At 43.2% G+C, this 27,969-nt stretch overlaps 2 protein-coding genes across 9 annotated transcripts in view; one reads left to right on the forward strand and one right to left on the reverse strand.

The window, feature by feature from the left end:
* The window catches only part of LOC139044363 (dehydrogenase/reductase SDR family member 6-like), a 33,434-nt gene extending 9,669 nt beyond the window's left edge, over positions 1-23,765 (reverse strand). For 2 of the 8 annotated variants that reach the window (XM_070503812.1, XM_070503813.1), the window contains exon 1: positions 2,439-2,787. In XM_070503812.1, coding sequence (XP_070359913.1) covers positions 2,439-2,649 — 211 coding nt within the window. In that variant the 5' untranslated portion in view covers positions 2,650-2,787. Of the gene's footprint in view, positions 1-2,438; positions 5,844-9,643; positions 9,913-10,739; positions 10,797-14,840; positions 14,934-16,410; positions 16,520-18,235; positions 18,334-20,128; positions 20,208-21,069; positions 21,162-21,401; positions 22,497-23,669 lie in introns of those variants that run through there. The other 6 variants (XM_070503816.1, XM_070503817.1, XM_070503815.1 and 3 more) reach the window with 6 other exon arrangements.
* Positions 20,683-27,969, forward strand: part of LOC139044339 (collagen alpha-2(I) chain-like) — a 52,499-nt gene continuing 45,212 nt past the window's right edge. The window contains exons 1-2 of the mRNA XM_070503776.1: positions 20,683-20,709; positions 22,322-24,172. Coding sequence (XP_070359877.1) covers positions 20,683-20,709; positions 22,322-23,287 — 993 coding nt within the window. The 3' untranslated portion in view covers positions 23,288-24,172. The remainder of the gene's footprint in view (positions 20,710-22,321; positions 24,173-27,969) is intronic.

Raw genomic sequence — 27,969 nt, forward strand, 5'->3', positions numbered from 1 at the left:
GGGTCCTTCTAGTTGTGGTATGTGGGACGCTGCCTCAGCGTGGTCTGATGAGCAGTGCCATGTCTGTGCCCAGGATTCGAACCAACGAAACACTGGGCCGCCTGCAGCGGAGCTCGCGAACTTAACCACTCGGCCACGGGGCCAGCCCCTCAGACAACATTTTGCTTACTTCTCTCATCAACAGCCTCCTTAAAGTCCAAAATTTCACCAGCAGTGTGCTCAAGATGCCTTGAGCTTCTCTAACACTCTCCTCAAAATCCTTACAGCTTCTACAGCTTCCTCCCACTGAGGAAAATGAGCGTCACATCTTACATGTGGCCAGTATGAATGGCCATTAAATGAGAGCTGTGGATCAAGCCTATGCCTTCTGCTTCATTCCACTGTCACCTGACTCTGCTGTGTCCATGGCACAGGCTGACACACCATGCTACTGTCTACCCAAGTCGTGCTGACCAGCTGTGACTCTACAGCCATCAGCACCATCCCACACACACTCATTCCCCATCATGTTTCCTTCTGGGACTGGCTCAGTGAGTCACAGCTAGTTCCTTGTCCCAGAGAATTTGATAACATATTTTCCAATCTTCTGAAAAGGCTAGCTGCTAAAACAATCACATTTTCCAAATCATTTTGCCATTTATTCCACCGGGTAAATGGTACCAAGAACAGCTAGGCTCAGGTATCACCAGTTTGTATGTTAAAACCAAGTGAAACTGTCTCTTCTGTATCCTCCTGTTTCTTAGTGTTACCGATGTTTACCTTTTTAGTCCAAGAAAAATTATACACAACACCTCCATAAGGGGAATGCTGTAGCTTGAAAGTGACAAGAAATTTTCACATATTGAGGTATATGGGGTAGCTATTTTGGTTTAAAACTGATTTGGCTTGAACTAAAGACACCTGACTTATAGCCTATCAAACATCTGCCTTAACCATTAAAGAGGGCATTATGCATTATCTCAAAGTAAAAGAAGGCACTCTTTGAAGATAAGGATGCACACTTCCCCTCCTGTGCCCACCAGTATCAGAACTCTTTAAAGATAAGTTCCCCTTCCTGACATCAGGGTCATGTTGACCTGCTTGCTAATTTGCAACTGAGTATCTCTCTGAAACTTTGATGAATATGTATCCTGGGTGTGTTTTATGGATGTTCTGTGTTCTAAAAAGGTATAAAACTGTACTGAAAACCATGCCTCTCTGGAACGCTTTCTTCCTTTGTAGAGACTGCCTGATTCAAGTAAAACGCACCTTATCTTTCTTATCTATAAAATGGTTATTAGTTATTCTGTGTCAACAAAAGGTATATAGTCGTCTTCCCTCTTTAATAAATCAGTGGTTTTCAACCTGAGGGGAGACCAGGCTGGATTACATCAGAATCTCCTGTGGGGCTGTCCAGCCTATTCCCCGTCAACTCCCCCCCAGATCCTAGCATACCCTCCAGGTCGTGAAAGGTCCCACAGGGAACTGCAATGCTTCCCCTCCTCAATCCCCACACCAGCTGTGAACTACTGAGAAAAACCTGGATCCTGGATGTTCATTTCATTTCTTTCCAGAGAGGAAGTTAGTAATTCTTCTTAGGTAGCCTATATTCATGTTGGTCAGTGGAACCAGGTGAAAGGGCATATCTAATTAATAGACACACCTACAGATATTAAGAAAATGAGAAGTCATTCCTAAGAAATAGGTTATTGAATGCTTTAGTTTGGACACATTGAATGTCCTTGCTACTAATAAGTTCTGCTTTTCTCCTTTCTTTTATGAGCGGTCAGCACATTTGGGTGAAGAGCCAAACAGTAAATATTCTTGGTGTTAAGAACCATTTGTTTTCAACTCTGCTGTTGTAGGATGAAAGCAGTCATTGCCAATACAAGAAGCAAACTGGGTGTGGATGTGTTCCAATAAAACTATATTTACAAAATAGGCGGTGGGCTGGATTTGGCCTGCAGGCCATAGTTTGCTGACTCACTTTGTATAGCATCAAGGAAGGTATTAATCCCTCCTTTTTATCCCTGGGCCAACCCAGGTGATTTCCACGGCAGAGCCCCTGTGTTCTGGGAGGCTCCTCTTACTTTCTTCCGCTGTCCTGTGAGCATGGGCTACTTTTCATCTTCCCCCCGACACAGTCATCCCTGGTCTGCTTCCAAAACAGTAAGCCCTGGTGACTCATGTCTCTTAACCCAGTGGTTTAGAATTGCCGCCACGTGCATGAGCAGCATGTAAACTGTTTGCCTCAGTGGCTTATTCCTGATGACTTAGGATCTCTCTCCCAACTGACTGTTAGACTGTTACCTTAACAGGATGGGACTCTTTCCCTTTTGAACTTGTCCCAATGACAGGCCACAGTAACAGGTAGTAAACAAGCTTATGGAGATCTCTCTCACAGTGGCAAGTGGGATGTCACAAAGGACAATTTCATAGCCCTGTGGAGCCTAACTCACCTGGACACAAACAGTTGCACCTGATCCCCTGCTGGATGAAGTCTGCAGCCACGGACTTTGTGAGGCCAATCAGGGCTGCCTTGGTTGTGCTGTAGACACATCTGTTCACAACTCCTGAGGATGAAGAGAAGGTTCGACAAGTGAAGGAATGAAAAACACAGTCTCCTCTAGAAAGGGAACACAAATTAGTGTCCCCAGTAACCAGTGTCATGCTTCCTCTCACCCCACTGTTTTTTAAAAATTGATATCAGGTTTTCTCCCTTAATAGGGTGAGTTTCTGAATTTAGGAAAATAGTATCATTATCGGCACAACTCAACTGAGACTCAGGTGTTGAGATGCTGCACTTAAATGACAAGTGGTTTTAGTTTTTCATCATCAGCTGGGAGAAACCTTAGGCAGATTCCAAAAGAAAATTAGGAGTGACATCGGCATCATGGTGGAGTGAGCTGTTCCCTTTGTCTCTCCCTCTTCGAACTACAACTAAATGGTCATTCATTGATCAGCAGAAGATACCCACACAGCACCTCAGGATGCCTGAGAGACCTGCGCAGCTATACATTTGAAGGGGGATGGACTACCCCTGGAGAGGTGGTGGAGATAGGTGAGTACTCTTCTGGTCCCCCAGCAGACCTGTACACGCATGCAGCTGCTCTCCCAGCTGGAGGCCCATAGTACTGCTGCAGCCCCAAGGGTGGGAGCATGCCTCGGTGTGACCACAGGAACAGGTGATGGCAGCCCTGAGCCCCCGCATGATCGCTTTCTCATCTGGTGGGAGAGCCCAGAGCCACTGCAGTCCCAGGGAATGGCTAGGCTCAGACCCAGTGGGGAGGCCCTGCCCACAAAGCACTAATGGCTGGTGTGACCTAGGAGCAGATGGCAGTGGAGCTGTGCACCCAGGCAAACAAATTCCCAGCTGCCTTGAATGCCCATAGTACCACTGCGGCCCCAAGGGGTGGACTGCAACTCAGTGGGACTGTGGGAGCAGGCAGCAGCCCTGAGCTCCTGCATAATTGCTTTCTTGTCTGGTGGGAGAGCCCACAGGGCCTCTGCAGTCCCAACAAGTGGCCCAGGCTCGGACAAGCAGGGCTGACAGGGATCACGGTGGGCTCAGATTACACAGGTGCTGCCCCCTCTCCAGTGGTGGCAGGTGGAATGTATGACCAGATACTATCAGTATGCAAATGCACAAATCCACCCCATTGAATGGTATGAAGTATATTAATACTCCTGACCAGAAGGAAAAAGACAAATACTCAGAAAGCAATCCTGAAGGCACAGAAGTCTACAATCTAAATGACAGAGAATTCAAAATGGCCATCATAAAAAACTCAATAAGTTATGAGAACTCAGAAAGACCGTTCAATGAAATCAGGAACAAAATTAATGAACGGAGAGAATTCTTCACAAAAGAGATTGAAACTATAAAGAAAAAAACGATCAGAAATGTTGGAGATGAAAACACAATAAATGAGATAAAGAAAAATTTGGAGACCTTGAATGACAGAGCTGATATTACGGAGGATAAAATTAGCAATTTAGTGAACAGAAATACAGGTATTCCAGAGGGAGAAGAGAAGGAGAATGGAGCACAAAACTTGTTCAAAGAAATAATAGCTGAAAACTTCCCAACCCTGGGGAAAGAGCTGGAATTAGAAGTAAAAGAAGCTAAGAGAACTCCTAATTGCATCAATGTAAAAAGACTTTCTCCAAGGCATGGATTAGTAAAACTGGCAAAACTTAATGGCACGGAAAAAATACTAAGGACAGTAAAGCAGAAGAAAATCACCTACAAAGGAAACCCCACCAGGCTTTAATTGGATTTCTCAGCAGAAACCTTACAGGCTAGGAGAGACTGGAATGATATATTAAAAATTCTGAAAGACAAAAACTCTAAGCCAAGAATACTCTATCCAGCAAACATATCCTTCAGATATCATGGAGAAATAAAATCTTTCCCAGATAAACAAAAGCTCAGGGAGTTCATTGCCACAAGGCCCCCTACAAGATTTGATCAAGAAGGCCTTCATACCTGAAAAGAAGAAGAAAGGGTTTACACAGCCTTCAGCAAGGAGATAAACAGGCAGACAAAATCAGAAAACTGCAACTCTTTATCAGAACAGATTAGCATAACATTAAAGATGAAGGGAAGGAAAATATCAAGAATAAATATAGTCTCATCATTTTAACCACAAACTCACAATACAAAATGGAACAAGTTGTGACAACAATAATGCAGAAGGCGAAGGGGAAAGGGATGGAAACTGCTTAGTCAAAAGAGATAAGAGTCTATCAGAAATGGACTATCTCATCTATGAGATCTTGTACACAAAGTGCAGGTTAACCACTAAAAAAATCACAACTGAGACACAAATGATAAATAAGCAGAAAACTGAGAAAACCATCATAGAGAGCCACCAAACTGAATCATCCGTCTGAAATACACGGGATAAGAAAAAGGGAAATACAGAACAACTGGGAAACAAGTGATAAAATGGCAGCATTAAGCCCTCATATATCAGTAATCACTCTAAATGCAAATGGATTAAATTCCCCAATCAAAAGACATAGAATAGCTGGATGAATTAGAAAACAAGACCCAACAATATGCTGCCTCCAGGAAACACGTCTCAGTTCTAAAGACAAACAAGCTTAGAGTAAAAGGATGGAAGACAATACTCCAAACCAATGGCAAACAAAAGAAAGCAGGTGTTGCCATATTTACAGCAGACAAAGTAGACTTCAAGATAAAAAAGACAATGAGATGGGGCCAGCCTGGTAATGTAGTGGTTAAGTTCACGTGCTCTGATTTGGAGGCCTAGGGTTCATGGGTTCAGATCTTGGGCGTGGACCTACACATTGCCCATCAAGCCATGATGTGGTGGCATCCCATATACAAAAGAGGAAGACTGGCATGGACATTAGCTCAGGGCCAATCTTCCTCACCCAAAAAAAAAAAAAAAGGCAATGGGAGACAAAGAAGGGCAGTATATAACAACAAAAGGGACACTCCACCAAAAGGATTTAACACATATGTGTATGTAACCCAGGAGCACCAAAGTACATAAAGCACCTATTAACTGACCTAAAAGGAGACATTAACAGCAACACAGTAATAGCAGGTGATGTTAACACCCCACTTTCATCAATGGATAGACCATCCAGAGAGAAGCTCAACAAGGAAATAGTGGAACTAAATGAATTACAGACCAGACAGACTTAATAGATATATATAGAACACTCCACCCAAAAGCCAGCAGAATACACATTCTTCTCAGGTGCACGTGGAACATTCTCAAAGAAGGACCACATGTTGGGAAATAAGGCAAGCCTCAATAAATTTAAGAAGATCGAAATCATATCAAGCATCTTTTCCAACCATAATACTATAAAACTAGAAATCAACTACAAGAAAAAAGCTGGGAAAGAGATAAACATGCAGAGACTAAACAACAACCTACTGAGCAACCAATGGATCATTGAAGAAATTAAAGGAGAAATCAAAAAACAACTGGAGACAAATAAAAATGAAAATACACGATACCAACTCACATGGAATGCAGCAAAAGTGGTCCTGAGAGGGAAATTCATGGCAATATAGGCCCACCTTAACCAATAAGAAAAATCTCAAATAAGCAATCAAATTACGCCTAACAGAATTAGAAAAAGAAGAACAAAAAAGGCCCAAAGTCAGCAAAAGGAGGGAAATAATAAAAATTAGAGCAGAAATAAATGAATTGAAACCAAAAAAACAGTAGACAGGATCAATGAAACTAAGACCTAGTTCTTTGAGAAGAAAAACAAAATTGACAAACCCTTGGCCAGACTCACTAATTTAAAAAAAAAGAGAGAAGGCTCAAATAAAATTAGAAGTGAAAGAGGAGAAATTACAATGGATACCACAGAAATACAAAGAATTATAAGAGAATACTATGAAAAACCATATGCCAACAAATTGGACAATCTGGAAGAAATGGATAAATTCTTAGACTCATACAACCTCCCAAACTGAACCAAGAAGAAACAGAGAATCTGAATATACCAATCACAAGTAAAGAGATTGAAACAGTAATCAAAAGTCTTCCAAAAAATAAAAGTCCAGGACCAGATGGCTTCTCTGGAGAATTCTACCAAACACTCAAAGAAGATTTAATACCTATCCTTCTCAAACTATTCCAAAAAATTGAAGATGATGAAATACTTCCTAACACATTTTATGAGGCCAATATCACCCTGATCCCAAAGCCAGACAAAGACAACACAAAGAAGGAAAATTACAGGCCAATATTGCTGATGAACATAGACGAAGAATCCTCAACAAAACATTGGTAAACCAAATACAGCATCACATTAAAAGGATAATACAACATGATCAAGTGGGATTTATTCCAGGGATGCAGGGATGGTTCAACACCTGCAAATCAATCAATATGATACACATTAACAAAATGAGGAATAAAAACCACATGATCATCTCAAGAGATGCAGAGAAAGCATTTAACTAGAGCCAACATCCATTTATGATAAAAACTCTCAATAAAATGGGTAGTGAAGGAAAGTACCTCAACATAATAAAGGCCATATATGACAAACCCACAGCCAACATCATACTCAATGGGGAAAAACTGAAAGACATTCCTCTGAGAACAGGAACGAGACAATGGTGCCCACTCTCACCACTCTTATTCCACGTAGTCCTGGAGGTTTTGGCCAGAGCAATTAGGCAAGAGAAAGAAAGAAAAGGAATCCAAATTGGCAAGGAAGAAGTCAAACTCTTGCTGTTTTCAGATGATATGATTTTATATATATAAAACCCTAAAGAATCCATAGGAAAACTATTAGAAACAAGCAACAACTACAGCAAAGTTGCAGGGTACAAAGTCAGCTTACAAAAGTCAGTTGCATTTCTATACTCTAATAACAAACTAACAGAAAGAGAACTTAAGAATACAATCCCATATACAATCCCAACAAAAAGAATAAAATATCTAGGAATAAATTTAACCAAGGAGGTGAAAGACTTACACAATGAAAACTTTAAGACGTTAAATGAAAGAAATTGATGATGACATAAAGAAATGGAAAGATATTCCAGGCTCATGGACTGGAAGAATAAACATAGTTAAAACTTGCATACTACCTAAAGCAACCTACAGATTCAATGCAATCCCAATCAGAATCCCAATGATGTGGAAATAGAACAAAGAATCCTAAAATTTACATGGGGCAACAAAAGGCCCCGAATAGCCAAAACAATCTTGAGAAAAAAGAATGAAGCTGGACACATCACAATCCCTGACTTCAAAATATACTACAAAGCTGTAGTAATCAAAACAACATGGTACTGGTACAAGAACAAGCACACAGATCAATGGAACAGCACTGAAAGCCCAGAAATAAACCCACACATCTACGGACAGTTAATCTTCGACAAAGGAGGCAAGAACATACAATGGAGAACGGAAAGTCTCTTCAATAAATGGTGCTGGGAAAACTGGACAGAAATATGCAAAAGAATGAAGTTAGACCATTATCTTTTGCCACACACAAAAATTAACTCAAAACAGATTAAAGACTTGAAGCTAAGATGTGAAACCATAAAACTCCCAGAAGAAAATATAAGCAGTACACTCTTGGATATCAGTCTTAGCAGTATCTTTTCGAATACCATTTTTACTTGGACAAGGGAAACAAAAGAAAAAAATAAACAAATGGGACTTCATTGGACTAAAGAGCTTCTGCAAGGCAAAGGAAACCAGGAACAAAACAAAAAGACAACCCACCAACTGAGAGAAAATATTTGCAAATCATAAATCCAACAAGGTGTTAATTTCCAAAATAGACAAAGAACTCATACATCTCAACAACAAACAAGCTGATCCAAAAATGGGCAGAGGACACGAACAGACATTTTTCCAAAGAAGATATATAGATGGCCAACAGGCACATGAAAAGATGTTCAACATCACTAATTATTAGGGAAATGCAAATCAAAAATACAATGAGATATCACCTTTTACCTGTTAAAATGGCTATAATTACCAAGAGAAAAACCAAAAAATGTTGCAGAGGATGTGGAGAAAAGGGAAGCCTCATCCACTGCTGGTGGGAATGCAAACTGGTGTAGCCACCATGGAAAACAGTATGGAGATTCCTCAGAAAGTTAAAAATAGAAATAACCATACCACCCACCTATTCCACTACTGAGTATTTATCCAAAGATCATGAAAACATGAATGTGTAAAGATATATGCACCCCTATGTTCACTGCAGCATTATTCACAATAGCCAAGATGTGGAAGCAACCCAAGAGTCCACCGACTGATGAATGGATAAAGATGTGGTATATATACAACGGAATACTACTCAGCCATAAAAAAGACAAAATTGTCCCATTCACCACAACATGGATGGACCTGGAGGGTAATATGCTAAGCAAAATAGGCCAGATAGAGAAAGACAAACACCATATGATTTCACTCATATGTGGAAGAAAAACTAACACATGGACAAAGAAAACAGTTTAGTGGTTACCAGGGGGAAGGGGGTTAGGGTGTGGGCACAAGGGGTGAAGGGGCACCATTTATAAGGTGCACAGAGTTCATTGACCTCCCCACCTTCCAAGGATACTGGGCCTGGGCCCTACACAAAGGAATGTGTCTGGGCTCAGGGCCACTTCGGCCCTGACTCTAAGGCACAAGTTACAAAGAATGAGTCCTGTGTCATGTTCCTTGTCTGGGCTGGCCACCCTGACGGGCACCTGACAGGACTTTAGAAACATCCTATCCATGGGAACGAAAAAGATAGAAGCACCCCATCTGTGGGAACAAGAAGAAATAACTCAAAATATCCAAATGTCTAAAACCCTGAGTCAGAACCCAGAGAAACCTTAGGGTAAAAGGGAGTCACAGGCATAGAACAATTGGGAGTCTCACTGAGGAAAGGACACCTTGCCTCAGACCCGGACAATCGGCACTCCCACCCGCCGTACAAACTATTGGGACTTCCCCAGCTGATTGTGGTGTGGATGTTGTAAGTACCGATTTGTTGTTCTCCCTTATGCCCACTCCTTGTTCTGTTTCCCTTTATCCAAAACCTTTGATTGCTGAAACAACCAAATAGCCTTGGCGGTGCCTGTCATTCCTTGCCCTTTGCGGCTGCGGGCAACATATGGTGACTGAAAAATAATAATGCACAACTGAAACTTCACAGTGTTATAAACTATTATGACCTCAATAAAATAAAAAAGATAAAAAAAGAAAACTGGCGCAGTGGTTAAGTTTGCACGTTCTGCTTTGGCAGCCTGGGGTTCGCCGGTTTGGATCCCGGGTGTGGACACAGCACCGCTTATCAAGCCATGCTGTGGCAGGTGTCCCACATATAAAGTAGAGGAAGATGGACATGGATGTTAGCTCAGGGCCAGCTTTCCTCAGCAAAAAGAGGAGGATTGGCGGCAGATGTTAGCTGAGGGCTAATCTTCCTCAAAAAAAAAAAAGAAAGAAAAGAAAAGAAAATTAGGGTAAAGCAAAGCAAAACAAAAGACCAAGAAGCTTAGGCATTTCTTTGCATTTCTCTCTCATGCAGGCTTAATGTGTGTATCCTCGCAAAGAGAAGGAATGTTCTCTCAGCAGTGGCTATTTCTTTTTTTGTTTTTTTTTTGTAACAGAGCTTTGTATGAAGTGCTGTGACAATACGGGAAGTAACTCTGCCTGTGGGCTTGGGGGGGTGCTTCACAAAGACAGTTGATCTGGGCCCTAAACGAGAAGTCAAGTTGAAGGGCCAGGATTGCAGTGCAAGATGGAGATAAGGGCACAGTCTGGCACACATGGATTTTCAAGTTTAAAATGAAATAGCTGGGGCCAGCCTGGTGGCTCAGTGGTTAAGTGCGCGTGTTCCGCTTTAGTGGAACTATCACATGGTGGAAGACGTGTGTTTGCCTGAGCCTCTCCCCACTCCCCGTTTTGGACTGTGAACTCTCTGGGGGCAGGGGCACACAGTAGGTGTTCAATACATTTTTGATTAATCAAATGAATAAATGTTTCCTTCTCCCACTTTGATCTCCACTGCCATATCCATTAGAAGAACTAAACGGGAGAGCACAAAAAACAAACTTTCATTTAATGTCACTGGATCACATGTAAGGTGAAAGGACTGGTAGACAAGGAACTTAATACTAATTTTAAAAGAGCAGTTTTGAAGTTATGGGTAAGTTTTATCATATCTGCTATGCTTGTTTCCAAAACCCTTAGCTTGTGAAGATTATGAGTATGTTCATCACAACCCCCAGAGGAAAACAGACTTACCTTTGATGCTGGAAGCCACAGAGGACATGTTGATAATATTGCCAGATTTGTGAGCATCTGCCAAAATAAAACAAATAATAAAAAAAAAAATGCCACTCTGCAGGCTAAAAATACTACCTCTTTAAAAGATCTGCATTTACTCTGGGTTTGCAGAACCATCTTATTAGCTGTTAACATGAAGTACTATTAAGCAGTCTTAACAACCTCCTCATCACTGCTGGGAACTGATGGCAGAGTACACTCTCACTGGCAAGAACATCTCCCAGGGGGACTACCACCTTCCCTGTCACAAGAGTATCAGCAAGACCGAGGATGAACTCTAAGCCAGTGCAAATGAATGTTCATATTTACTGTGTTCCTGATGTTAGAAAACTCTTACTCCAGTGAACACATTATTTGATGAATACCTACAGTGGCTGGGTATTGTGTAGGTCCAGGAGATTCAAAGATAAGTGACACAGTCCCTGCCTATGGAGAGCTGCCAGTCTGACTGGGCGGCTGACATAATCAGCATCCAGAGACAGCATGGGCCTTCACAGAGAACAGGTGGTGGGTGGTAGGAAGGGGCCAATCCACTGTTGGACACTCAGAGGAGGGCTCCTAGGAGGAAATATGTGGGTCGGTTTTTGAAAACTAGAGTATTAGTGTAACCGTGGGCCCTCCAGGACCAGTTCAACTGACCCCGTCTTACCAACAGAGTAATAAGAGTGGGTTTTCAGGAACTGAGAGTCCCCCCTTGTCCAGTTCAGGCCAGGTAAGACCACCATTCCATCAAGTGGGCCTGCGCAAATGCCTGTTAAGTAATCTTTTTGACATCAAAGGGCTGAAAACTCCACCCTCAGATCATGCCAACATCACCATTCTGTGAATATGCGTCCTATGAAGAGCCATGGAGCTGACTGCACTTGCACAGATCATCACTCACCTCATTTCTCACCTCCAAGTATCCGTCTCCACCCTTCAGACCACCCTGCCCTTCATCCCATAAATTTTGCCCCAAGTCCTTGATCAGGGAGACAGATCTGAGAGAATACGCCTCCTGTCTCTTTGCAGATCAAGCTAGCAATAAAGCTTTTTTCTTTCCCCAAATCTGATGCTGTAATTAATTGTTTTTTTTCTACGTGCATTGGGTAGGATAACCCCATTTTTGTGGAGTAACAGTCAGAAAAACAAAAGAGAAGCGTGTTTTAAGGAATGAGAACCATAGGTATAAAGGTTCTATTATGGAACTGGGGGGAAGGGATGGGTCTGGCTGGAAGGCAGGCCCTGGGAGGAAAGAGGCCTTAGAGGCCAACAGGGACTAAATTTAGGAATTTGGGATTTCCCCTGAAGATAAGGCAGGCCTTAGTGCAGAGGAGGAGCGGTATGTCTAGATCCGGGGATTACAGGTTCCTCTGGCAGCCTATGCTGGAGACGACTGGAAGCTGCAGTAGTGGTTCGGGAAAGGAGTGGTAAAAGCAGACACAGCAGGCAGAGCTCAGTCCATGGTCACATGCACTGATGGCAGCCTCCTGTCAAGGGCAGTGTTTCCTTAAAATACGTCCTGCAGGATTTCCCCACTCAATTGTGAACTTTGAGAGAGGAGGGTCTGGGGCTGTGTTGTCCTCCTAGACAAGGGGCACAGTAGGCGGTCAATACGTTTTGATGAATTAAGATCTCCTGAGGTGCTAGTTTAAAGTGCAGATTACTGGGCCCTGCCCCAGACCTAAAAGAATATATAATGAAACAGGCTGCTATGACTTAAAAAATGTTTTGTTTTCAATGAACTTACACTTTATTAATTATAACATATACGTATGTTTTCAAGATAATATTATGTACATGCAAGGGCATGGGTACTCATAAACGTTTTGGAGGAAGAAGCAAGAGGTTGAGAGAATGGGCCTAATGGGCACTAACTTTTCATGGAAGTCAGAGGCTGGGAGGATGACTATAGAGAACAAGGGGAGATGGTGGCCACGAGACAGTGGGGAAGAGTTCAAATAACTGCCAGGAGGAAAAGGGAGAATATCAACTAGAGAACAGAGGAAGGAAAACCAGGATATACTCTATCATGAAAATCAAGTGAAGTTTCTAAAAGAGCAGAGTCTTGAGAGGCAGTGTAAAGGGTCTAGAGAAAAAAGTCACTTCCGTTGGGGTGAGTTTCTCCAGTAGCTTTCAGACAGAGGCAGGAATGGAGACGGTGAATGATCGAATGGATCAGGGATGAGGCTGCCAAGATTATACATCTCTTTATGGTCATCTTCCTACTTTCCGTTTTGATACTTAGCTACCAATCATACTAAAAGCAGAGAGTCTGAAACCAGCCTATGGCATGGTGCTGGAGACAGCGAAGGACACCGGGAGAGGCTGAGGTGACCCACCAAGTCAAGGAAGATGGAGGGGAGAATATATTTAACTCAACTTGTGTGTCTATAAAATAAAGAGAATCATAATGAAATGGGGTCCTCATAAAAAACACTAGGAAAATTAGTAGAGTAGAATGGTGTTGAAAACTAAGCCTTAAAATTATTCTTTCTTATCCATTTTAGCAAATAACCCATTTTACTTTATTGTTCCAGTTTTATTGAAATATAATTAACATACATAATCCATTTTTAATACATATAGCCCAACTTAATATATAAAAATGGGCTATTAAGTGAGTTCAGTCTCCAATCTTCTGAAATGCAATAATCTCTCAGGCAAACTAGAATTTCGCGCCTAGAGATGCTACTGCTGCCCCAACACTGGTACCATACATTCGGCTGGGCCTGTCTGCTGATTCTCCAGCCCAAAGTCCTTGCCTCCCTCCATGCTGCCTTCCTACCCCCAGCTCAGAACCTGCTGTCCCGTGTGATGCTCCCTCTGCCTGCCAAGCAGCAGCCCTCTGTGGCCCATAAAGTGGAGTGTCTGTACATAGTAAGGCCACATAGGACTGATCTTCCAGAAGCTCAGGCAGGGCTACAAAGGTCTCTAAAGATCTCCTCTAGCTGTATCTAGTCAGTCCCACTCTGACTCAGCTCTTCTGTCCCCATCAACCAGAACTCAGCTCCTAAACTTGGCAGACCTTGGCTCCTTGGGTCTTCAGTGATTCCATGCCTGACCCCAACCTGGACTGATAACCTAGATTCACTTACTCATTCAACCAACATTTGCTAAGCACTTCCGTGTGCTAGGGACTCTTCTACAATACAGCAAAGGAGGAAAAATCCCCAAACATCCAAGCCCTCCCCAGATCCTTGTCGTAATGGATCTTCTTTTCTAGTGGACCTTGGATTCTGCACTGACCTCTTACAGAATCTTCAATTTGTCCTCTGCCTTTTGACCGATCTTTCAGTCTTGGAATGTCTATCCATGAACAGAAATTTCCTACAAGTGTTCCTATATTTTGACCACCTGACCTTGCAGATCTGCTTGGACTCCAAATCCTGGCTTCCTCTGGAAAGTTCTAACTGGGTATATGTGTGTCATGGTTAACGAACACAAGAGGATCCTAGACAATTACTGCTGGAAGGGATTGTGTAATCTATCACCCTCATTTTAAACAGAAGAAACATGGGGCTGGCCCTGCGGTTGAGTGGTTAAGTTTGCGCATTCCGCTTCGGTGGCCCAGGCTTTTGCTGGTTTGAATCCTGGGTGTGGACATGGCACTGCTCATCAAGTCACTCTGAGGTGGCATCCCACATGCCACAACTAGAAGGACCCACAACTAAAAGTACACAACTATGTACCGGGGGGCTTTGAGGAGAAAAAGTAAAAATAAAATCTTAGAAAAAAAAAAAAGTAAATAAATAAATAGAAGAAACACATGCTGAGAGAGCCTAAGTACCATCTCCTAGGGCACCTGGCGAATTAGGGGCAGAGCTCAGGCTGTGCCGAAGGTTTTTTGACACCAGAGTCTGACCTTGGGGTCAGGTTGGTTAGGGTCACCTTAACAAGTGGCACTGACTCCTTTTGATTCCCCATCCCACTGGTTAATATTTTGGGGGATTTTTTTCTTTTCGTTTTTTACAAACGAGTGTCATTGTTTCATATGGATTATTGTTGAGGTGCTTTAAATCACAGGCAAACTCACTAATTTGCAAGTTATTGTTCGATATTTTAAAAGTTAACACTTACAAGTGTAAATTTCAGCTCCACTGTGCCTCACACCTACGTTCCTCACTGATACTCGTGAAGCACTGCAGACACGAACAAGCTCATTTTACAAATGAGTCTCACACGTCTCACCAGCTGTGACGGACGCTCTCCCCTTTTACCACAGCCTCTGCTTCTCCCCAAATCCTGTGTTAAGGACCAGCCTTCAAAAAATGCATCCAAGTTCCAAATAACAGATTTTCATCACCTCCAGATAGGTAAAAAAGGCAATTTATATTTTTAAAAAATTTGCTAGTTCAACAATCTGTGGGCCCACCCAAAGATCCCTTCTAGGCACTAAACAAATAGATTAAAAACAAATTCCTTTGTTACTAAGTCAATTTCTCTAACTTTCCTTTTAGCATTCATCTGCATCCTTCTTGACGTTAGGTTGAATGTTCAGAGCAAAGTATCAGTCCTGCTGCGCCATTAAAAAGCTCTTCTCCTGTCCCGCACAGGGCAGCATTCAGTACTCCAGTCATCTCATCCAGCAGGGATGGATGGAAAGAATGGCTCTTCTGCATTTCACTAGGATTTAATTTACAACCTTGAACTGAGCTGGTTCTGTACACAGTCAACCCGTCCATTGTCTGAGCCCGTGCTGTCTGCTACTGCTGGCTTACAAGCTCATTTGAAGTCAACATTTTTCATATTTACACCTGTCTCCCCTAGAGCACCTGGTGTGGTGCTTTGTATCAAAAGGTACTTAAAGCTTATTTGTATAACAAAATGAAAAACATTGATGAGCTGTGTGAAGGCTGGAGAATTCAAGGGTGGCAGACTCAGGAGGAATACTCTCTCTTCAGCACATGCTGTCTCTCACCTCTCTGGAACTTCAGTGGCTCAGCTAAAGACAGGAGAGTAAGGAGGGTACTCAAGGTACAGAAAAGCAGTGGGGTACATCCATCCTGAGAGCGTGTGCCTAATCTTAGCTCTAACCACTTGCTAGTTATGTGATTTGGGCAAGTTACTTAACCTCCTAGTTTCTTTCTCTGTACAGTGAATGGGACAAAGTAGTACCTACCTCATCGGATTGTTCTGGTCCCACAGGCCTCCTGCTGTCCCTCTCCCTGGAAGCTTCTCCCCAAACACCTGAATGGTTAGCTCCGTTGCTCCATTCGGCCTCTATGAAAATCTCACCTTATCAGTGAGGCCCTCTGGGACCTCTCTAATAACTGAGCTTTTTTTCTCTTCATAGTACTTATAACTACCTCACATGTTATATGTTTATTTGATTACATATTATCCTGTCTCACCTCTCCAAAATGGAAGTTCCCTGACAGAAGGGACTTTGTTTAGTTCTCTGATTTGTCTTCTGCACCTAGAATGGAGCCTGGCATGTAGAAAGTGCTTAATAAATATTCTTTGAATGGATGAACTGGAAGGTCAGACGAATTAATTTATACTAAATGCCTTGGTATTTATGTTCACTACATGTTAGTCATTACGTTAACTACCATTACTCTTCAGCACATGTGAGGATTCTTTCTGGATGCCCAGGATGGAGACCTGGAGACTAACGTGGTGGTCATCCTGGTGGTGGTCACCTTACTTTAGGAAGAAAGGCCTTGATCATCAGGTACATGCTGCGGACGTTAAGATTCATTGAGAAGTCCCAGTCTTTCTCCTCACAGTCCAGGATGGTTCCATGATGAACAAAACTGGAAGAGTAATTAAACAATGGGGAAAAGTTATCATTAAAAACGATTTCTATTCCACTTCCTTTTCATTTTTATTTTCATTTATTGACTTAGACCATTGTCCCTTCCCTAACCAAGACTTTTAACAATTCAAACATAGTATCACTTGGTACATTAGGTAAGTAAGTGTCTCAACAACTTAAGGTAAAAAATTTGTTATTTGAAAACAAGATCCTTCTTTTAAAAGAAGGCGGCAAGTGTCTGGAGCCCCCAAACATAAGAAGCTCTATACCAAATGCACAGGAAATATCAACGCCATTACAAACAACTGAGGACACTTGCCCCAGTGGACTCTGATTTCAAGAGCAGCAGTGCCCTCAGGTGGCAAGAACTTATCATTCTCAAGGGAAATCAAAGTTGCAGGGAAAACAAGTATCTCACCATCTCAGGGCAGCAAAGTAATATCGCTACTGTACAGTTCTGACATACTGAGTAAACAAAGCAGAACAAAAGAAAACCCTCAAAATAGCCTTTGCTATTTTCCAAGTCACATTTCCTCAAGGAAGCTTTATAACAATGGGGTCCTAATTGATTTCACTGTCCCCTGGACCAAAATTATGTAATTACTTATAAAATATTGTCAGTTGTGATTCCCATGTACCACTGTACTTCCAGTTCAATCAAATGACAGCAAGAACCACATGCTATATTTCTATATCCCTTACTTTGCTGAAAATTTAATAGATGCTCAAAAAATAATTTTGCTAGTTGATTTTTTCATGGTTCTGAATATATTCTTCTATGAAAGATGAGCAGATTATTTATAAAATAGATAATCATAAATTGTTGCTTTAATTTCCATACATTGTAACACATGATAAACTATGAATAGACAGACTTTTTTCATACTGAAACATGATTAGGAAGAATCATAAAAATACATAAGAAGGCTCTAGGATTTTTCTATCAATGCCACAGTATAAACGTTAACACCACACAAGAAAAGTGGAACATCAGACTCTATCTACTTAGTCCTGCGTAAGCCTCAACTGTCCTCATCTCTACTGTCATGCCTGAAAAGGGAGAGTGAGCACAAGCACTAGCTGCTCCACATGGGGCTGCTCCAGCTCCAGTCTCTCATCCTTCAAGCATGGTTCAGCAAGTTTGGTACTACTCTATCAAGTTCAATTAAGCCATTCTCTTTGTGCTGTATATAAAGCAACAGAGTGAAACTTCTTTTGCTGGGATTAATTGTCCTAATAAGAAATGCTGCGCTTGGGAGGTAGAAAGAACTTGCCAGAATGTTGTGCCAACAAATGGGGAACATTCGCATTTCAATAAACTGAGTACTCAGTTTTTGGCAGATATACTTTGCCTTAAAGACACTCCTGGAAAACAGTTTTTAATTTTATTTTATAAGTCTTAGTGGAACATCAGTGACAAGTCCACTGGTGTGAGCCTGTCCCCAGCCTTAGGTAGATCAACAGCGTTGGGTTGGTAGCAGTTGTCTTGAGTATCCTTAAGTGCCTTTAGGCCCCAAGCACATGTCAACTTCTATGGCTGTTTTACTTGCTGAATCTTACTTGTAACAAAAATTCTGTCCAAAATCCAGCTTTATTTCCTAAGGAATATATTAGGGTTCACAAAGAATAATTTGGCCATATTATCAAATTTCTTTTAATAAAAGACATAGAAAACTTTCTGTGAGGAGAATGAAATTAAAAAGTTATGAATTACCCAGCAACATTAAAGAGAATGTCAACTCTCTCAATTTCATTGGCAAACTCATCAATTTGTTTTTTTTTTTGTGACATCCAGGACTCGAGTCTGAATACCTGAAACATAAAACAAGGGAAACTATTTACTTATACCCATAAAAAATGTTTAGTCTTGTAGATGTAGCTGCTTTGAAGTACAAAGATTACAGTATCTGTCCATTTTGCCTTCATAGGATTGTTGACCATTGGTAGGGTCTTAAGAATCTTAAGAATCTCATTAATAAAAATCTTAAAATCCTCCCCATCCTGAACTCCCAATAACACACCTCTCTTTCCCTCCCTTTCTCTTCACTCTCTAAATTGAATACTAAAGGCCTTTTCTGAGAAAAGACTTTACAGTGAAGTATGAATGATCTATATTAGATGCTTCTCAGTGAGCCAGCAGTAATAACAGAGCGCAGGCTTGCTCTTTCCCCAGAGGCGAGTCACTGCCCCAGGAACACTGAATCCTATCTGAGTGAGGGGTAGGGAAGGGCAGGGCAGTGAGACAGGAGACTGTTTCCATTTGTGCACTTTACCTTCATGTCAATTCCATTATTTATTGGAAACAACTTTGTCAGTCAAGGGTATAATCACTTATTTCTGCACTAAATTGCAAGGAGAAGAAATGAGGGGCCAGGAGAAGGGATGAAACACTTGAAAGCTAGACATGAGAGATCCAGCATTGGATCTCAGAGACACACTGTAATAGTTACTAAAAAACCCCAAACATTCTCTAATAAAAGAAAGTCACTATTTTAATGTTTTTAAAAAAAATATGGTTTATTATTCTTTTATAGATATAGAAAGAAAAGATTATAAACATAGAAAAGGAGAGAAAGGGGAGAAAGTTTTGGGAGGACTTTCTTCCCTTAGTACTTTTTCAATACTTTTTCAGTACAACAGCGTTTTTCTGACTTGGAGTTAAAATTCCCTATTATTAAAATTAAATAATTTTCCAATAATAAATAAACAATCCAATAATTAAAATAGCATAGTCTAATTCCGTTCATGAATTCAATGTGCTAATTTGCATTTGATTATATAACCTGTTCTATTTTGCTGGAAGAATTAACTTTCAAATGAGCTGTCTGTTCTGATTTCTTTCAGAGGAACTCTAGTTGAAGTCCTTTGATGCTGGAGTTGAGTTCAGTGTGGTGCAGTAAGGGGTGATACACAGCGAAATAATTTGCATGATCTTTTAGGGTTTCTGATCATATGTGGCTTTAGGGCTGAGCTGTCTCCAATATGGTAGCCACCAGGCACATGTGGCTACTAAGCACTTGAAATGCAGCTAGTCAGAACTGAAATGCGCTGTAAGTGTACAACACACGTGAATTTAAAAGATTTAGTATGAAAAAAGAATGTAAAATATTCCATAAATTTTTTTTATATTGAGTATGTTAAAATGGTATTTTAGATATATTTAGTTAAATAAAATACATTACTAAAATTAATTTTCATCTGTTTCTTTTTACTTTTTAAATGTAGCCACAGGAAATTTAAATCACACACGTGGTTCACATCATTTTCCTACTGGACAGCACTGTGCTGAGTAGGGCACAGAAGTGAAAGTTGTCATTAAAAGTTAACGCAACAACTGTTAAATTTCACATACAACTTTGTAATTAGGTACTGAATCCTTCAACATGCTGGATAAAAAAAATTTTAAGTATACAACTTTTATATATTTAAGTATACAGATTTTTGTCTGTAGGTTCACAGAATATAGATTTGATATCAAAGAATCAGGCTCTAAGAAGAAGGCCGGTGGAGCTGACCAGCCAAGTAATTTTCTTTCAGCAGACGAGTACTGTTTTTTATAATACCTTATGGACTCTGAATCCCAAGTTCAAGCTGCTGAGTTGCTTACCCGGGTACTTTTCCAGTTCTTGAAGTTTGGACTCATTGATATCTGTGGCTATGACTTGGGCACCTTCTCTTGCAAAAGCCTGGAAGACAACACACAAATGAATCCTTTGTTTACTTGGTTAAGCTGCTCTCATGAATAGAAAATCCTTTAGCCTTTTCTCCCTTTATCTTATTTTCATTGTTTTCCTTATACATGGGTGGAATTTCAAACTATCTAGTCTCACTTAGCCCTTCCCATTGTTATTTTTATCATTAATTAGTACAACATGACATACATTGTGCTTGTCATCTGACTTTGTCCCTTTTAGTAACATCAAATACAATAGTGTTTTTAAAAAACTAGGATTCTGTTATTAACACCTCTCAAAATACTACTATTCTGTGATTTGACAGCCTTTATTCCATTTCTGAGCAGGTGACTAAACCCCAAATAATGAGAAAAATGGGTTATTTCAACACTTTTCCTCCTAAGAGTATACTAGTGTTTTCACAAATATCAAACTAATCCTACCGTTACAGTTAAGCTGCATTATTAGCTCAAGTGAGGACTATAATATGCAAGAAGCTGCTATAAATTACCAGGTAAAGGTAACCTGATAGTCTTAGAACTCTGGAGTCCTATGTCTGAACTGAGGTGATTTCAGAGGGCTATGTACTCCTTTAGGCCCGCTGTAACAAATTTATTACAGTGCAGAGAAACTGAGGCAAAGAAATAAGTTCTCAGCGTCAAAAGTTATGAGACGTCACATAATAAATATGTGAGGTAAGCCTTGCTTCATCTGCCTGGGATCAAGAGTAGCAACTTTTATTTTTGCAACTTAAGACAACAGAAGCACAAAAGCCAATAAAAAAAAGAAGTAGAGCAGAATTAAACAGCCATGGGATCTGTCCACGTGATTCAACACCTCCAAAGGCAGGAAGCAAACAGAGATAGTAACTTACTATGGCAGTGGCCCGGCCGATCCCCTGAGCAGCAGCTGTCAGGACGATGACCTTCCCATCAAGTCGACCCATAACGGAACCTGCGGTTTAATCTACAGACACGTGTATTTAATGGCATGCACTGTAGACATGGTCCTATGCAGTAACATCTAGAATGAATGGTTCAATGTACTCCTTTAAGAACCTGAAGATGGCACCTCAGCACAAATATTCCCACCATGAGAATTCTCCAAGAGCGCCCACTCTAGATACCTAGCTTTGTACATCAAAACCATTTGGCACAGCCCACTCAACTGATACTCAGTAAGAGACAGACATTGGACTTGACCCACCTTTCGGTTTTTTGAGAACCCAATGCTGATCCAGAAGGGGTGGAGTCCTCCCCTCCCCATCCTCCCCGCTGTGCCCGCACGCACTGCTATGCCACTGGGCATGTCCTTCCTGCTTTCTGTCCTGTAAACTTCCGTTGGGTTTGCACCATCAATCATTTCTAGTTTGTTTATTTATATTCTTATTTTTGCAGGGGAAGATTCGCCCTAAGCTAACATTGAACCAGGAGGCTGAAGTGGAGTGCACCAAACTTTAACCACTAAGCCATCAGGGCTGGCTCTCATCTGTGGTTTTTCCTTGTCCCTTGGAAAGATTTCACCATCGGCCTCAGAAAGTCACTGAACAAAAGAACCGGAAAATCAAATCATGTCCAATACCCCCATTTTACAGATGAGGAAACTGATGTGGCCTGGTCCAGGTGAGAGAGACAGACGAAACGCAGGCCTCCCCATAACGCTGCCAATCCTCTTCTCAAGCTTAAGCCGGCGGGAGTTAACGCTTTAACAGCCACAGTCAGTCACTTCTGACAGGCAGGACTGAGACACTGTGACCGGGGGAAAGGTGGCGTGCATCAGGTCTGATCAGTGCCGACTGCAGGGCGCGCGGAACGGCTAGTGCTGAGGTCGGGGTGGCGAGGAGTCAAACGATGATCAAATGAGGTGGTCTTCAAGGAGCCAGGCTCTCTCCCCCATCCTGCTGTTCTCAACGTGTGCCTCTGACCTCGCGCCAAGTCACAACATGGCTGCTATGTCCCAAGGCACCATATCCGCATCCGCGTCAAAAAACACCAAGGGAAGGAGCAAAAGCCAAAGGTCTTTCTACCCAAGAAGGAAGGCCTGCTCAGAACCCCGGCCCACGTTTCACCCGCCAGCCCTAGCAGCCGCGGGGGCAGGCGTGTGGGGGCGCCGTCTTCCCCCCTCAGGATGGGAAAGGCAGGGAAGCGAGCTGGGAGGGCGTTGAGCGAACGCACTCAAGCAGCACGCGCGCACACACACCGCGCCCGAGAAGGCGCAGGCGGCTTCTCCGGCCTGGGCCCCGAAGCCCTTTCCTCCCGAGCCCCACTCCGTCCTCCTCAGCCACGCGCGGCTCCGCCCGCCGGGGGCGCTCACGCGGGCAGGCGTCAGGCAAGCGGGGGCGGGGCCGTCAGGAAGGCGTGGGCGGACGCGCGGGGGGGGTGTCAGGCAGGCGGGGGCGGGCGCGCCAGGGGGGCGGGGCGGGGGGCGTCAGGCAGGCGGGGGCGGGCGCGCCGGGGGAGGCGGGGCGCGGGGCGAAGGCCCGAGGTGCGGCCGGGTCCCGCGCGCTCCTTCCCGCGTCCCAGCCGGCGTCGCACCCGGGCCTCCCACCAGCCGGCCCAGCGGGCCTCGTGTCGCCCGGACGCCTGCCGTCCAGCCCTCGGCCGCCCGGGGCCCGCGGCGTCCACGCGCGGACAGGCGGCGGGCGTTCCAGGGGGTGCCCCGCTGTCCCCGCCCCTGCCCGGGCGCTCGCTCCCTCTGCTCCCAGCGCTGCCCCGAGCTGCCGGCGCCCGACTCCGGGACCAGCTCGCCGCTGCCCGAGGCGCTCCGACCGCGGCCGCCCTCGCCAGCCACCAAGAAGCCCAGCCACTCTGAGGCAACGAAATTTTCACTGGTTTTCCCCCTTCTTACACGAGAGGTTCATACTCACTTTAAACTTGGGGAGAGTTGAGATATTTTCAGTATGTACTTTAGGAATGAGAGACTCCAGGAACCTTTACCCACCCCCAGTCCTGAGCGTGCGGATCAAACGCTGTGACTTGAGACCGTGCGCCCCGCGGCTCTGGGCGCCGTGCTCCGGGCGGCCTCCCCGCCTTTCTGGGCCCGGAGTTTGGAGCCGAAGGTTTACTGTTAGGTCAACTGCACTGCCACGCTAAAACAGAGTTTTTGGGAAAATGAGTTGCAAACATAGACTGAAATGGTAAAATCCAATATGAAAAGCAAACTTGATGGCTTTCTTACTGTAAACACTGGAATCAAAGCGTTAATTTTTCATTATCAGAGACAGAGCATTTTCAGGAATTCTGTCTTCGTGAGCCCGGAAGAAAAATGTTCACTTAAAACACTGAAAAATCCTCTCTTCTTTGGTTATTTTGAAAAACTTAAGATACCAGACTTCCAAATGCATCCTTATCCTGATCTAACTGCTAAGATTTCCTGAAATAAGTAACGTGCAGAGCAAAGCAACATCTAAAAATTAAACATCTCCTTTTCCCAGTCCATTTAAAGTTTCATTGAAAAAATACCAGGAAATCTTACTTTAGAGTAGCAGCAGGTGGATGGCGTCCTCCAGGTCACTGCGCGAGCGGCAAACGGAGACCGACCTTCGTGCAGACAAGTCAGGCGCTTAATGATGAATGCTGGGATGTGTAGTTCAGGTTTCTTCCTAGTTTGCTGGTTCTGTTTCCTTGAGTTTTTAAGGATTCGCACATTGGTATACTCAATGTGTGTACGTGCTGCCGTCTAGTGGAGCTCAGGTCGAACTGCTAACTCCGAGTAAACGGTGAAAAGCGGAAAAAGCCCCCGCAGCATGCTCAGGACTGGAAACCACTCCCTTGGCTTTGACCCCTCTCAGTCCCTGTCGTTTGTGTCTACTACGTGCTGTTCTGCGGTGTTCAAGATGGAATGAGGCAGAAGTCGCACGTGGAAGACGGCAGAGCCGCGAAACAGAAGGAGCCCAGGTCACTGAAGATACTAGAGCCTTCTCTCCTGGCCCTTGACATGATTGCTGAGAGGGCAGCACACGTTCTCTCGCGTTGAAGGTATGGTTGTGGTTCTCTTGTGACGCGCCGTCTCTTCTAACACTAATACACGCTTAGTGGCGGAATGCAGGCGTCCTGACTGCACTGGCGGTGGCGTCAGGGAGCAGGTTGAGCCTCAGTGGGAGTGTGGAGGCTTCAAGGAAAGAACATGCTGGGTAAGAGCAAAAAGCCAAGTCTGGCTGAAGAGAACAGAGACACAAGAAGGAAAAGAAAGGACTGGGTCACGTGAGCCCTCTACACTAGGCTTCGTAACTCCAACTTTCTCAGGCAGGTAACTGAGCAGAGTGAGTGTGTAGGTTGTTTGTGCACGTGCTGTTTAAGTGGCTTCACTCAGCACCCACCCAACTCACTTTCACCTGCCTCCTACACTGTAAGGGTGATAAATAAATGACAAGCAGTAGGCTATATTGGAGGATATGAGGAAGCCATTTGGTTTGAAACTAATTTGACCTGACCTTGTTTTTCCAGAAAGGTCTGTTGAGCATGCATTGTACATCTGCTTTAAACGCTTACAATGTCCCAAAGATAAGAACAATGCCCTTAAAGATAAGGAGGTAGCTTCCCCCCACATCGGCATTTCCTTTAATATGCATCTCTCCCTAAACTAAGGATTAATTATGGACCTGCTGTGCTCACCGTGTGACCACCCACCTTGTGACCACTGACCTCTGACCTGCTGGGCCAGCAAAGCATCTCGCGATAATTGTAAAAGGGATATTCCTGCCATATATGATGGATGCTCTTTGTTCCAAGACTGTGTATAACCACTTGGTACACCCCACTTCTTTGGTGCCCTTCCTTCCTTGGGGGAGGAAGGCCCCAGGCTAGTCCTCAGACCTGACTCATAATAAATTCACCCCAATTTTGATTTGTAGATTGATGTGGATTATTTGTGTCAAGGGGCTGAAAACAAAACTCTCAAATTGCCAGCTTCCTTTGCTGCTAGGGTTGGCCAATGAAATGTGGGCTGGAGTTTCTGAGGAGGCCTTTCTTCTTGGATAGAAAGGCCTTTGGCTTTTGCTCCTTCCTTTTTTGGGGGGGGCGGTCCTGGAACGTGGATATGATGCCTTGGGACCTAGCAGCCATTTTGTGACTTGGTCTGAGGTCAGAGGCACACACTAAGGACAATAGGGAAGAAAAGGAACCTAGTTCCTTGAAGACAGGCTTAAGACAAAATCCCTAAACTAACTCCTCTGGACTTCTTATGTGAGAAAAATAAACTTTAGTCACTTTTCAGGTTTTTCGTTCTTGGAGCTAAGTGTATCCGTAACAGTCACAGTGGTTAAGAACAGACTGTGGAGTCAGAAAGATGCAGGTAAGTCCCACATCTTTCCCTCACCAGCTAAGTGAGTAAGTTACACAGCTGACCAAACCTGTTTCACGTCTGTAAAATGAAGGTAGGCATAGCACCTACCTCAGGGATGTTGTGAGGAGGAAGGACTTGGCATGTACAATATTTGTTACATTTGTACTTAAAAATGTGAATGATTATTAGAAATTCAATTATAATGGATGGTAAAAATTACCCTTAAAGATTTTTTAAAACCCTGCCCTAGTTTCTGCTTGTGTTCACATAAGGTCTTTGGTAAAACTGTCTCTCATTGCCCCACTGTAGCTTCTAACACTGGGTCTAATGACTGTAATCACACGCAGCTGTGCTCCTTGTGTTCCTAACAACATCTTTCCTTTCTTTTTTTTTATGCTTTTTTTTTGGTGAGGAAGACTGGCCCTGAGTTAACATGTTACCAATCTTCCTCTTTTTTTTTTTCTCCCCAAAGCTCCAGTACATAGGTGTATATCTTAGTTGTAGGTCATTCTAGCTCTTCTATGTGAGACACTGCTACAGCATGGCTTGATGAGCGGTGGTAGGTCCACGCTCAGGATCTGAACCAGTGAACCCCACGCCACCAAAGCAGAACATGCGAACTTAACCACTTGGCCATGGGGCCAGCGCCAATACCTTTCCTTTGACTTTTGAGGATTTTGGAATAGACTTTTTATGAATATGAGAGTTCCCTAATCAAGGCCAACTCAGGTACCTCTTTCTCGATGCAGCTGTCTTCAGCCTCCCTTTATTCACAGATCTTCAACAATTATGCTTACTCTACGACCGCCTAAGTCACATGGTATTGCAGATATTTGCTTACCCCTCTGTATAGTCAGTGGACTAAATTTGTTTAAGGTTAGGGACCATATCTTTTTCACCCTTACATTGTGATCAGCTCATATTAAAAGTATGAGTTATTTGTTTTCCAGCTACAACATGAGTCCCACAAAGGCAGTGCCTTTCGGTGCCTAGACCAGTGATCAGCACACAGTAGAAGGTAGTTAAATATTTGAGTATGAATGGCAGGCTCTCAATAAGTTTCCTGAACATGATTCTGCTAGGCTCTCAAGAAAATGTTTCCTATGAACAATACTGTATTTTGTCTTCTCTGGTCCTGACTTGACTTTTCAGATTTTAGTGTTGTCTGACCATCTTATTGCTTTTTAACATTCTCGCAAGTTTCCATTGCTAACTTTCATCATTGTTCCTTCACAATCTTTCATCATGACACTGAAACTCAGGTCATAAGAGTTAAGCAACATTCTGAGGGAGACATCAGCAAGACGGAGGAATACAAAGTCCCGGCTCTTTTTCCCTGACAGAGACACTGTCGTAACAGCAATACATGGACCAAAGTATCTTTGTGAGAACTTCAGAAGCCAGGTAAGAAGTTGCAGTCCCCTGGGTAAGGGCAAAGCTAACAACTTCCACCCTGAAACTAGGCAGAAGAGCCCTTTCATTTTCCCTGCGACCACCTCTCCCCCAAGCCAGCACAGCTCACCCCTGCTTACAGCTCCTCCATCGTGAGGAGCAGGGGAAAGAAAAGAGAGGAAAATTCAGTCACAGTTCCGTCTTTTTGGAGAGCTGCCTGAAGGACTGGTTTCTGTCTCACTTGACCCGAACTGCTGATGGAACTGGCATGGTCTGGCACCAGACAGAGCCTAGCGTGGCTCAGCACCATCAGGAGTAGGTGCCCAACTCGAAGCTTCATCCTCGGGAGGGAGGGAGGGAGGAGAGCAGAGCGTGTGTCTTATGTGCCAGCGTTTTGGAGGGCTGCCATTGGGACTGGTTTCTATCTCACCTGATTTGGGGTGCTGATGGGAGCTGACGTAATTTGGATGCCTGGGGGCCAATGAGAACAAAGGAGAGTGGGGTGGCTTCCTGCTGCAGCACCAAAGAAGCTGCAGTACTACAGACAGATATTAGAGGGAGCAAGAGATTATGAGCTCCTGAAAAAGAAACTGGCAAACCTCTCTAATTGGCAAATCACATACACAAGCCTAGAGAGTCACATCTGCCCAAAAGCTTTCAGAGGGCCCACAATCTATAACTGGGCTGACTGATGAAGGTCTTCCCCTGTATGAAGCAGCCCACAAAGACTGGAAGAGGTGGCTATTTTTCAAATGCATAAAAGTCAGCAAAAAAATCAAAAGGCACACAAAGAAACAGAGAAACACGATGCAATCAAAGAAACAAACTAAATCTCCAGAAACCAACTCCAAAGAAATGGTGACCTATGAACAAATACCTGACAAACACTTGAAAATAATAGTTTTAAGGAAGCTCAATGATCTACAAGAGAACACCAATAGACAGCTAAATGAAATCAGGAAAATGATGCACAAACAAAATGAGAATATTAAAGAGATGGAAACTATAAAAAAGGACCAAACAGAAATTCTGGAGCTGAAGAATACAAATAACTAAAATGAAAAATTCACAGAGGGGTTCAATAGCAGACTTGATCAAG

The sequence above is a fragment of the Equus asinus genome, unplaced genomic scaffold (genome assembly GCF_041296235.1).
Source record: "Equus asinus isolate D_3611 breed Donkey unplaced genomic scaffold, EquAss-T2T_v2 contig_803, whole genome shotgun sequence".
NCBI lineage: Eukaryota > Metazoa > Chordata > Mammalia > Perissodactyla > Equidae > Equus > Equus asinus.